The sequence below is a fragment of the Corylus avellana genome, chromosome 4 (genome assembly GCF_965113065.1).
Source record: "Corylus avellana chromosome 4, dhCorAvel1.hap1.2, whole genome shotgun sequence".
NCBI lineage: Eukaryota > Viridiplantae > Streptophyta > Magnoliopsida > Fagales > Betulaceae > Corylus > Corylus avellana.
In genome coordinates this window covers 14,529,131-14,541,521 of record NC_142493.1, presented here as the reverse complement: position 1 = coordinate 14,541,521, position 12,391 = coordinate 14,529,131, and the positions used below count along the sequence as shown (strand labels likewise).

Genomic DNA, 12,391 nt, shown 5'->3' with positions numbered 1-12,391 from the left:
AAACATAAGACCCTTAAAATATAAGAACCATAAAACATATTAAAATATTTATTCCCACATGAGTAGTTTTATCTCTTTCATAAAAGAAAGAAATAAAAAATCATGGAAGGAATATTGGAACACAAAAAAAAAAATAATGAACAATAAATTCAATTAAATTTACAAAAGAAAAATAAGAATTTTAAATGAAAAATAATATATAAATTAGAACATAAAATAAGGAAAAATTGAAAAATAAAACAATATGAAATAAATATCTCTTTTTCTATATTTTTCCTAGATCCGATGAAATTAAGTGGTATTAGCAAAAAAGTATTGTCAAATAAAGTTTTTTTTTTTTTTTTTCATTTCGACTATCCTTCACATATATAACATAAAATGAACTACTTTTAGGACAAACTGGATAAACATCAACATAATCTAAAAATTCGTACCTTATACCTTATGCATCTTTTTCACTATCATTTCCTTCAATTCAACGCCACGTGTCGCAATTCTAAGCACTCTCTAAAACATGGAATCTTTTGTTTTCTTAACTAAGTCATCAATTAAATGCATCATAAATAAAACCCCTATGTTTTAATTGTAGGATATAAATAGAAAGCAAGAGAAGACATAAAGACAAAGAGTAATGATAGGCATCACGCCCGTGTTTTTTAATATATTTTAATATATATATTAAAGCCCGTGTTCTCTCTATCATCACTCAAAGACAAATAGAAACAAAAAAACAAAATTTGGGAACTTTTGACATCAATTAAATACATCATAAATAAAACCCATAGGTTTTAATTGTAGGATATAAACAGAAAGCAAAAGAAGACATAAAGACAAATAGAGACAAAAAGACAAAATTTGGGAACCTTTGTTTTATTCATTAAGATAATTAAATATATTACAAATAAAACCCTTACGTTTTAATATAAAATTTAAAAAAAGTGAAATAATCAATTTGAATAAAAATAATATATAAATTTGAAAAAAAATATAACGAAAACAGAAAGTAAGAGAAGATAAAAGAAAAATAGAGAGAGAAAGAGAAAATTTGAGAACCTTCTATTTTCTTCTTTAAGACAATTAAATATATTACAAATAAAATTTCTAGGTTTTAAATGCTCAAAACTTGTTCATTCTTTAAAACACCTCGTGTCACAATTTTAAACACTCTCTAAAACATGAGTTCAGGACACGTAATTTTGAGCATTCTCTACGTCAAAACTCGGTTTATATATATATATATATATATATATATATATGATAATTAAGCAAAAATTATTTTATCAATTATGAATTACCACGCCATATTGTTAATAATTTAGTAATAAAAATGGTCAGTTGTGAGAGTTGGAAGAGCCAAAGAGGGAGGAGAAAACGTATCGAATTCTTGCCTGGCCAGCCCATTCTTAACACGGGACAGATATTTTAATAATTTAATTTTAAGAAATAATTAGGGGAAAAAAAAAAAAAAAGCAAAAGAGGAAGAATTAGGCCGCTGCACACAGATCAGGATCCCAGCAATAGCTGAGAAATTGTCCACCAAGTTTTTTGTCAATCTAAGCCGTCTAATTTCATCTTACAGTCTAAAACTCACCATGTGTCTCACTTAATATAAAATAATAAAATATTATTTAATTTTAAAAAAATAAATATAAAATAAAATAATTAAAAAATATGGGGTGGCTGGCTACCCCATAAAGAGTGACCGGCCACCCCAGCTCAGCCATGATTTTTTTTTTAATTCTTTTTTTAAAAAAATTAAATAATATTTTATTATTTTATATTAAGTAGAACACATTACGAGTTTTAGATGGTTAAATGAAATTATACGATTCATATTAATAAAAAATCTGGTGGCCAATATCCCGGCTGTTATTGGGATATGTCTACTAATTAAATTATTAATAAATAAATTGGGATCTTCTTTATGGAATCCAATGCGTTTAGACTTCCTTATGGAATCTAATGCGTTCACACTAGGGATAAAGGATTTGGATTTCCAACTATTTCTTTTTTTTTTTTGAAAGGGATTTCCAACTATTCTATAATCTATTAAAGATTTTTGTCAGTTGTCACCCACTCAACCTGGCATATACAGTGAAAGCGAAAAGGCTAAAACAACAATTATGTCTTCAGACGCAACACACATTAAAAATAAAGGTTGAAATTTTTGTTGCTTGTAAAATTAGAACAACAATAGAAAAACCTATGTTGAAAAATCCTTCTAAAATTTGGTGAACATATCAATTTATTCCAAAAATTGTTCTACGGACCGCTGATAGATCTGCTCCAACCCTACATCTAGCGTGGTTTGAGCAAATGGTTATTTGGCTCATCGAACACTTAATTTTAATTGACCATCACTCGTCCAAGTAAAGTGTTTATCTCTCTCTTTTACTTTAAAAATAAAAATAAAAAATCGTTATCAAGTTTCTTCAAAGTATAGGGGCTCGTACGAATGATGGTACTTGAACAAATTCATGATTTTGGTACCAAGTTGCATCTTAACTACTGTTAGGAAGGATCACCCCTCCACTTTAAGAGTTTTGGTGGATAACTCATTTTCCTTAAATGGTACGAAAATAATCTTCCCACCATGCCACCAAAATTGATTAATATTGTCTCTTTCCTTGTGTCATCAATGATGACATTTGTATCATCATTGATAGGGGTGGGCACGGGTCGGGGAGGGGCGGGTATCCGGATTTTTCTCACCCGCCCCGCACAGTGCGGGTTTTGGAAATCCCAACCCGCCACCCGAGTACAATGAAGAATATCCGCGCGGGTTCGGGTGTTGTGGGGCGGGGTAGATCGGGTCGGGTTGTGCGGGTTGGGTTCTCTCTTCCTCAGATCGATCCTCTCCTTGCTTTCCTCTTCAGGTTTCTTCTCCTCCTAAACAAACACAAGTTACACAACCCCTACATCAAAACCCTTGAATCAAACCTAAACCAAAGAACTTGAAATTAAATCTGGATGAGGGAGAAAAAAACTTGAAATCTGGACCAAGAACTTGAGATCTCTTGAGAGAGAGAAAAAAACCTGGATCGTGGTCTAGAGGTGGGAGCGGCGCAGTAGCTGGTGGCCTGAGGATGTCGAGCGGCGGCGTAGACGAAGAGAGAAGCAGACGAGAGATGGAGAGAGAGTCGCTGATGAGAAAGAGAGAACAGACCAGAGAGAGAGCAAGAGAGACCATAGAGAGTAGGAAGGAGATGGAGAAACGGCGTAGGAGAAAAGAGAGGAGAAAGGAGAAACGGCGCAGACGTGAGAGAAGAGAGAGGAGAAACGGCGTAGGAGAAAAATGATGTAGGGTTAGGGTTTTTTTCTTTTATACTTAAGTGGGCCTGGGTGGGGCAGGGCAAGGCGGGTACCCGCAAGGAAAAAATTTCAAAACCCGCAACCCGCCCCGCCCCGCGCGGGTTGGGAAAAATCCACCCGTACCCGCAAAAAAACACTTAAAATCCGCGCGGGGCGGGGCGGGTTGGACAGGTTTTTGCCCACCCCTAATCATTGATCTATTCCTATTAGCGACCACTTTAGTCATCGTTAATAACTTCTTGCAAAAACCCGCGCACAAGAAAAGATATTACGAAAATATTAGCGACAATTTTTATATGTTGTTGTGAATAATAAATATTTTTGGAATATTAGTGTAGCACCCCAGCCTAACACCTCTTTTAGGGAGGTAGAGGGATTGGGGAGACCGCAAATATTTTTTTGCTTACTATATCATCACCACAATGTGTGTGCATGTGAGTTCCTTTAAGTAAAAGCCTTTTTTTTTTTTTTTTGAAAGGAATCGAGAGATTTTATAAATAGCACAATAACTTTAAGCGCAATGCTCTACAAAGATAGTATCTGAAATACAATTAAAGACTTCCTCGATAAGGCCCTGTCTGTTCCATGCTAAGGGATAACATTTTATTCACTAGACAATGAGCTGTACCATTGAGATGGCGTCGAACATACTCCCTTATTGTATGTCATATGCCAGTGGATCATGCATGGGGCAGCAACAGAAGAGAAATGCCATTTACTGCTAATCCTTTGCCAGTGTTCCCCAGAATGACCAATGGGCCAGCATTGTTCCTTCAGGGGGCTTAAAGTCATGGACTCATGGGCCTTGCTTTTCTAGTCCAGTGGGCGTCATATTGTTGGACAGTCTAATTTGCCTTACGCGATTGGGTATACTAATTTTTTGTACATGAATTATGTACATTTATGTGTCAATTGTAACACCTTGTATGCCCCCAAGTGATTGTGAAATTGAATAGATCTTATATGAGGGAGGAGAAAGGATTTTGTTCATGGACTATTGAAGAATACTTAAACGACAGAAAATCGTGAAGAATCAAAATAATATCTAACCAAACTGGTTTCTTGTTTTTTGGAACAAAAAGAAAAATGTTACACATCATCTCTTACCCCTCCAGTTCTAGAAAACACCTGAGCCGGGTAGTCCTAAACGATTATTTGTTGGGTTACATTTCAACACCCAAAACCATTACCTCTCATGTAGGGAACAAGATCCCCTAGATTTGCCATCCATTGAGACGTGGAAAACAGCCATCTGTTTTCTTCCCCATCGTCACGAAATTACCTATAATCTTATATTGGAACTAGAAGAGAAATAAACATTGCTCAGAACACAAAACAAAACTAGGACAGAAACAATACTAGAGCATTATTAAATTATTCATGAACTTAAAAACGATATGATTGCAATCATTAGCTTATTTCAAATTATTCTTATTGCTACCCTGAAAATACACGACATTGAACAAACTGATTGGCCAAATTTAACGCCCATGATTCTTTTTTATTAATCAAAATAACTCTCAAGGTCTCTATAGTTCAAAAAATGCACATTACTGCGGAAGAAAAGCATACAGGCATCCATAGTTCACAGAACAAGATTACATGTTCAGACAACGATTTGAAAGTAGAAATGCAGGGAACTCATCTTCCTCATTACTTCAGTTTTGTGAAGAGCTTCGGAGCCACCTGCGTTGCATAATAGATATTTTAGCAGAAGATGAAACGTGAATGAAAATGAAATCTGTCTCCTACTAATCGAAGAATAAAGGCTTACACATTTGTCAACACAAGACCAGTAATCAAAATATTGTCCAGTGCAGTGCTTGTGCCCAGTTTCATCTCCTTGGATTCTCTTAATACATGCCTGTAGTAACAAAATTCAGAGATTACAACCATCACTCACCTCTCTCCAAATTATGTTAACTACTTCTCCGGAATAACGATTTTGCAAGAATATTATTATTCAGTTGAATCCACACGTTGATGAACAAGGGAGCAGATCGTAAATAAAAAATATGAAGGAAGCAGGAACATCCCCCCAAGTTCTCTTTTGCAGGCTACACATAATTTTCATATGAAAATAGGAGGCAGTAAGGACCAGCTTGCTCATCACTATGAAAATATTCGAAAGAGAGAAAAAATTGTCTGCTTTCTTTCTTTTCCTGTTCTTCACCTATACTATATCATTTCAACCAACATTATCCAGTTTCCACTTAACATCTGAGCACACTTTTGCATCTCCAATCTTGTAGACCTTGTAAACTTGTTAGATTTTAGAGACCCTTAATGTGGTGGTCTCTCTTGTATAACATTTCATGTCTGCGGGCTTTCCCCATTTTTCTTTGCAATCAATTATTACTTATCAAAAAATTAAAAAACAAAAACATTGAGCACACACTAACAGAAGTGCTCATATCCAAGCTTTAATGAAAACCATATCAGATTTTTTTTTTTTTTTTTACCAAGTGTCAAACTTGGATCAAATTAACACATACTTTAAGACAGACAGATACATCCTCTCATTAGATATACTCCCCCAATCACAAATTGTTCTCCAGTATTCAATTTTCAAATGTCCCAAATTATTGTTGCACTTTGAGGAAGTCAATGAGAACAATTTTAATAACTTCCATGCCATCACTTTTGCTTTTTTGAAAAGTCTATGCCTTTTGGCCTTAGCTTTATATATGATTTTAAACTAGGGAAGGTGATTTGATAACTTGGAATTGTTTATTTGGAAAAATACCAAATTCCTACTCTGAGTTTCTTGCAATCAACTCTATTTGTTTTACCGATTTCAAATAGATCCTTCCATCAAATTTTCAATCAATTTTCCAATACAATCCATATAAACTTTCAATTGTACCCTTAAAGAAAAAACTGCCAAAAAAAGGAGGGGTGAATGGAACAGTCAGGTGGGGGACTCACCTCCCATTTGTGGGGGTAGGTGGGTGGATCTCCCCACCCTCCATTTATGGGAGTGGGAACACCCACCCAGGCACCCTCCCCCTATTCCCCCTTGGGCGGGTAGTTGGTGGATGCCACCTGTCACACCTTTCTTTTTGTATTTTTACTTTTGTTTATTTTTTTTAGTAATTTTGTTTCTTTAGCGAAAATTGAAAATTCAGATGAGTTCTATTAGGAAAAAAACAAAAGAGATCAGAATCATCTACTTGAAATTTTGATAAAACACCCGAAGTTGATTGCAAAAATTAGAAACTCGGTGAGTTACTTGATACTAACCTAAAACTCTGGATAGTAATTTCATATTTTTCCCTTTTAATTTCAAAGACAAACAACTAAACGATGTCCCATAGGATTTCTTCTGTTGGACAATCAGGTGCGTATATGCCTGCTTTTCATAGTCCTCTGAATCAACTCAGCCAATCAAGAACTTCCATACACCATACGGAATGGATCACAATCACCTAAAACTTTGGGGCATTTGAATTTTTAATAAAACTGATTTACTTATCAAAAAAAAAAAAAAATCACCAGAACCAAAGGCATTATTTTTCCCAAGAATCCTACCTTATGTGCCTGCTTTTAATAGAAATCTTAAGAAAGAGCGAAAATTAAAAGCCAACCAGATATCTAAACACTCTTACCGGCTCGTAAGAAATAGGCCCTACACATGTAATAAGTAACTCTTTTGCCATATTGTTATTTTCTAATCAGACACACTAGACCAAGATTACATCATCCAAAAAGAGTTAGGTACAAACATTCATCCGACAAGTCTTGCTTCTTGAACTCATGATTTCACCCTCTATTCCCCACAAGGAATAAGTGTACAAATAGCTTACCCCAACAAAAAGAAATAACAGGAGAAAAAGGAATAGCATTCAAGGGCCATGGAAGAGGCACAACAAGTTTGAGAAATATGAGAATACCATGAGGACTCAAAAGATTAATTGAACAGAATTCTAGAAAGCCTTCTTTATCATAAAAAGTTATTTTAGGAAACTTTAACATGTTCCCCTAATATGTTACTAACCTTTTGTTACCACTCTTCTTCACTTAAGGGCTTCCCCAAACCATCTCAATCCAGTATCCTAGCACCTAGACCAAATCTCTTTGTCAAAGAAGATGAGAAAGGAGGACAAGAAAATGAAAGGAAAAAGCAGACACCTTGTTTACAAAAACTCCAGAAAATATATCCTCTCCACTGAACAAGCTGGACAAAGGTCACAGGCTTCTAAGTGAGTAAAACCCCATTCTTCACTATGAAAAGGCTTATATTTGGTATATTCTTAATAAGCTCCTAATGGCTTTCTCTTTATTCAAGTCTTCACTAATATTAAAAACATGGCACAAACTATTTTCCACATAATGTTTCTGGGGAACCCACATATAAACTTAACCATCTATGATAAGGCTAAAATACAGGATCAAATTTATTGATCAAAATTCTACCCTAACAATATTTGTATACAATGATGTCCTCGAAACTTCTATAACAATATACTAAGATGAAAGTTTTTTCTAAATGCCGCAGATGTAACCTCCAGTATAAAAAATTCTACAACATACCTGGTATTCAAGTAATGGTTTCACACACTTTGGCTTGCAAGACTCTTCAAGATATTTCTTTGGATCAACAAGTTCCTCATCCGCCCTAAGAATACAGAAAATACATTAAAGACACAAATAAAGAAGGATTGGCCAAATATCGCTGAATTAGAGAGGCATAAAACCGAAAGAATAGGGCATTCATTAAAAATGATTGCATGATCCCCACAATTGTAGATTGAGCTGCCAATGGTGAATTTGAAGAGATGGATCACAAGTAGTTTTGAATGTCCATAATTGAATATTTTGTACTTTCTACTCCAACACCAGAAGTCCTTTTTTCTTTTTCTGACTACAGAAGTTAGCCGTCAGATATTTGTGCTGTAGCCATTACTTTCTTTATTTTTTTGACAAGTAATGTTGCATATCAAAAGCGCATAGGGGTGCAACCCTAGTACACATGAAGTATACAATAGAACATTAAAATAAATAAATAAAAATCTGTAGCCATTACTCATCCAGCCACCACAAAGAACACATTTTTTTTAAAAAAAAAAAATTAGCCCTCTTTTGTTAATTTTATTATATATGAAAGAATGCACTAACATATTGATTCACATCTTGAAATAACTTCATGAAGGGGGAACTTTGCACGGTGTCCCATGGATCTAGGGAAAAGCTCCGGATAGCCCGGCTATAAAATAATAGTAATATGTCGTGTTATTTGACCAATTTACTCCTATTCAATAATCTTTTAATAGGATAGTAGTAGTTAAATATATCACACTTTTTCTCCGATCATCTTTACTACCAAACAAAGAAAAAACACATATTTTGCATCCTTCCTACCAAACACCAAAGCATGAAAAATTAGTATCTTTTCCACCCTACCAAACAGATTCCAAAGATTGCAGCTCCAGCAAGATAAAATAACAAGAAACTCTCTAAAAAGAAATAAGAGCCTAAATAATAAATGCAAGCAATGCCACAACATATAATAAAGGGGTAATTATCAAGACAAATAACACCCAAATCCTACAAAGTAATAGGGAAAGAGTACTACATATAATACAAACAAAATTAAAAATTGTGTAAATAGCCAAACATTTGTATGGTCTATTACTTTATAATTCAGTGACGTAAATTTATCTAAAGTGACTATGAAGATAATTACTTTTCTTTTTTTTCTTTCTTTTTTTTTTTTAGAGAAGATAATTACTTGGTTTGCTCCAGGAAAGTAATTAGACACTATCATCAGTCCTTGCACACCCTTGGGTTTAGAAGAACATTGAAACATCACAGTTGATATGGAGAACATTAGTCGAAAGAAGAAAAACTAGACGAGTTTTGATGGCTCAAGGACCCACCATTTGGGGAAAAAAAACTACTTCTAGTCAATCAACGATTTACACCTTAGGCAATTCAATGTATCTAATAACCAATTACAGTTTCTTTACTCTATAAGGGAGTGGATAGATGGGAAAGACTATACTCCATGTCACGTGCGAGAAGGCACCAGTTAAGTAAAATTAACCTAGAAATGATGCAAGGACAAGGCAATCACCATCAGTGTGTGCTGTAAGTGTCCAAAGATATCTCATATATCACAATTAGTTAAATAGAAACTTATAGGCATGGGCAAGGCAATTACCATGGGGACCATAAACAACTATATTGCGAACATGGAAAGATATTTCATAACGCATCATATTAACATAATCTGCCAATTTTTTAAGTCATTTCAAATTAATGAGCGCTCCAGAGCAAACTAGAAAGCGTATGTGAACACCTTAATTATATAAGGAAAAATGCTAAGTGTTCTACTAGTGTTCTCTTAGGGTCCTCCCAATTGTGATATGGCTTTTAAAATTACCAATAGATTAAAAGTCAATAATGATAATCTCAAATTCAACGATAATTTTAAAAGTCATATCACAGTTGGGAGGACACCAAAGAACACTAGAAAAACACCTAGCATTTCCCATTATATTATATGTAAAATATCAACTCTTTACAAGGCAAGGCAATCACATTCATAAGATGGTGCAACGATAATCCGGAGGAAGAAGAATAACAAGATTAGTGAGGAGAATGTGAAAGATGAAGACAGTGGTAAGTCTACAAAGGAACACAATGTGGAGAGTTAACTTTAGACAACCTTAAGAAGGAGAACATCATTGTGGCGTATTGGTATTGTATGCGTAAGAGGAGTGGGGAGTCCATAGATCATCTTCTTCTTCACTGTGAAGTGGCAAGAGAATTATGGATTTCAATCTTCCATCTTTACAGTGTAGAGTGGGTAATGCCTAAAAGAGTGATAGAGTTATTGGCCAACTAAAGAGGTCAGTTGGGAAGCCCTAACCTTTTATAAGCTTGGAGGATGGCACCTCTATGTTTAATGTAGTGCATTTAGAGAGAGAGAATACAAGGAGCTTTGAAGAATGCAAGACTTCAGTGGTAGAGCCAAAGTCTGTTATGTTCAAAGTTCTTTATGTACATATTCCTCATTTCTTTAGTTTGACTGAATTTTTGGGCTTTTGTTCTTTTCTCCCCATCAGGATGTCTTTTTTGTATACTTCTTGTGTACTCAAGTTGCACCCCTTTATTCTTTCAATGAGATTGATTACTTTTTTTTTTTTGATAAGTTTTTTTCTTTTTTCTTTTTAAAAAGTGATGGTACATCTTGGGTCAACCCAACGGGTTGTTTAGGATCCGGAAGGCACTGACCCGTTATCCTTCCACTGCCAGGAGCGGGAAGTAGTCGCTGCTCTGTGAAACTAGCCTGACGCAGAGCCCTCCTCTTTAGGAGCCACGTCACCTAGGCATTTGCCCAAGTAACATGGATCAACTCTTAGCTTGGAACGGGCAGGCCAGAGAGAAGCATCCGGAACCCGACCCGTTGGGCTGGGCTAGAGTTCCATCACATTAATGCCCCTACTCAGGTTACAGGCTCACGTTACTAAGCCCGGCAAAAATTCTTCATTAATGCGTCAAGTAATCAATGAGATTGATTACTTATTTAAAAAAAAAAAAAAAAAAAAAATTAAAGATGCAAGTAAGGAATTTGAAACAAGGTTGATTTTAAACCTTAGGAGAAGATAATTATAACCCTTTGCAACCAAAAAAGGGGGAGGTGGGTGGGTGGCGGGGGGGGGGGGGGGGGGGGGTGTTGCGTGTGCGTTAAGATTGGGGCTTATATTTACACAAATACAAAGATGCAAAGGTGGTACTTACATAGCAATATAACGATCAGTCAAACAACTTAGAGCACAAAGGAGCCTTTTGGGTCACCTCACTGCATTACAAATGGCAAAGCTAACAATCAGCATCGATGGAATCATCATGTCAACAAAACTGTTCAATAGAGCTCATTCCAGTACAGGAAAAACAAAAAACAAATGTCACCAGGCAAACTAAATGCTATCAAATAGAAATTGATGGTCAAGGGGCACCATTAAAAGTCACTAACATTAGATCAATCACCAATCGGTTCTACTTTGATTAAAAAATTAATAGTAAATTAAGAATGTGTTTAGCCTCACAATTTTGCAGGCCAAACACGTTTTCAATATCATACAATTTTAAAAGGTCAAACTGAAAATTTAAAATCTGAACCACGATTTTTCCAAACCTTACCGTGCATTCGTTAACTGCATTTTGAAATTGCTATTTTTTCTCAAACCGCACATTTTGAAACTGTTAAACCGATCAGACACTAAACTTATGCATAGTAAAATTAACCAAAGATAATTTGTCAGCACTAGCCTGAAGGCTGAGGCCACAAAATGTATATGGTCTTAGAAATGAAAATAACTATTTGAGAAAATAAACCATTTGTTTCACAAACTTTTCACGATAAAAATTTGTTTACCACGTTTTTTCCAGCTTTTATATATAACGAAAAAAAATCCCTAAAACAGCGGAAAACAAAGACTTTTCAAAAATTTTAAAAATCAAAAATCAAACTATAGAATCCGTAAATATTCTCACTCCCAATAGCAATCCGATAGATCATTTCTTAAATGTGATCTTTTCTCTTTTTTGGCCAAAACCACTTTGCGAAATCCGTCAAACTAAGAAAAACATAAAACAAACGGAACCTACGAAACCTAAAACCTAGATTTACAGATCGAATAAGAAGAATGGATTCCCAAGTTCCAGAATATTATCGTAGAAAAAAAGAACAGATCTGTTTAATAGAAACAAACAAGTATGCTGTTAAAGAAGACATCAAACACACAGAAATGTGCGCTTACCTTCGGAAGTCCAAAAAGCTCAGAGGTGTGGAAGACTGAGGAGAGGGCAAGAGGGAAACGACGAGTATACAACCCTGCCTACTTGGGCTGCTTCTTATGTTTGTGAATTGTTTTGGGCTGACTTTAGGCCTCATTTTGCGAACCCAAGCCTCCAACTCCAAGAGGAACTCGTCAGGTCTGAGCCCAAGTCATCCAACCCTGTCGACCTATCGATTACGGGCACGTTTGTAATAACCATAACCATATATCGACTAGAAAGAATAGAATGAAACAAGATCGTTCCAGTTCAAATGAAGTGGAAAATATTTAGT

General features: G+C 35.2%; 1 protein-coding gene and 1 non-coding gene across 2 annotated transcripts; both read right to left on the bottom strand.

The window, feature by feature from the left end:
- Positions 1 to 4,783: 4,783 nt before the first annotated feature.
- LOC148586362 (cytochrome b-c1 complex subunit 6-1, mitochondrial) lies at positions 4,784 to 12,119 on the bottom strand. Its single transcript, XM_088515861.1, has 5 exons — positions 12,082 to 12,119; positions 11,059 to 11,121; positions 7,846 to 7,930; positions 5,087 to 5,176; positions 4,784 to 4,998 (listed from the first exon to the last, which is right to left on the bottom strand). Coding segments are annotated over exons 2-5 (210 nt in total). The 5' UTR covers positions 11,061 to 11,121; positions 12,082 to 12,119; the 3' UTR covers positions 4,784 to 4,965.
- On the bottom strand, positions 10,491 to 10,794 carry LOC148586363 (signal recognition particle RNA). The gene has a single exon (XR_015912033.1).
- Positions 12,120 to 12,391: the final 272 nt, after the last annotated feature.

Coding starts and splice junctions, on each gene's coding strand:
- LOC148586362 (XM_088515861.1), bottom strand. Junction 5,177..7,845: donor AACCATTACTTGAATACCAG/GTATGTTGTAGA, acceptor TTGTTACTACAG/GCATGTATTAAGAGAATCCA. Junction 4,999..5,086: donor GGTCTTGTGTTGACAAATGT/GTAAGCCTTTAT, acceptor TATGCAACGCAG/GTGGCTCCGAAGCTCTTCAC.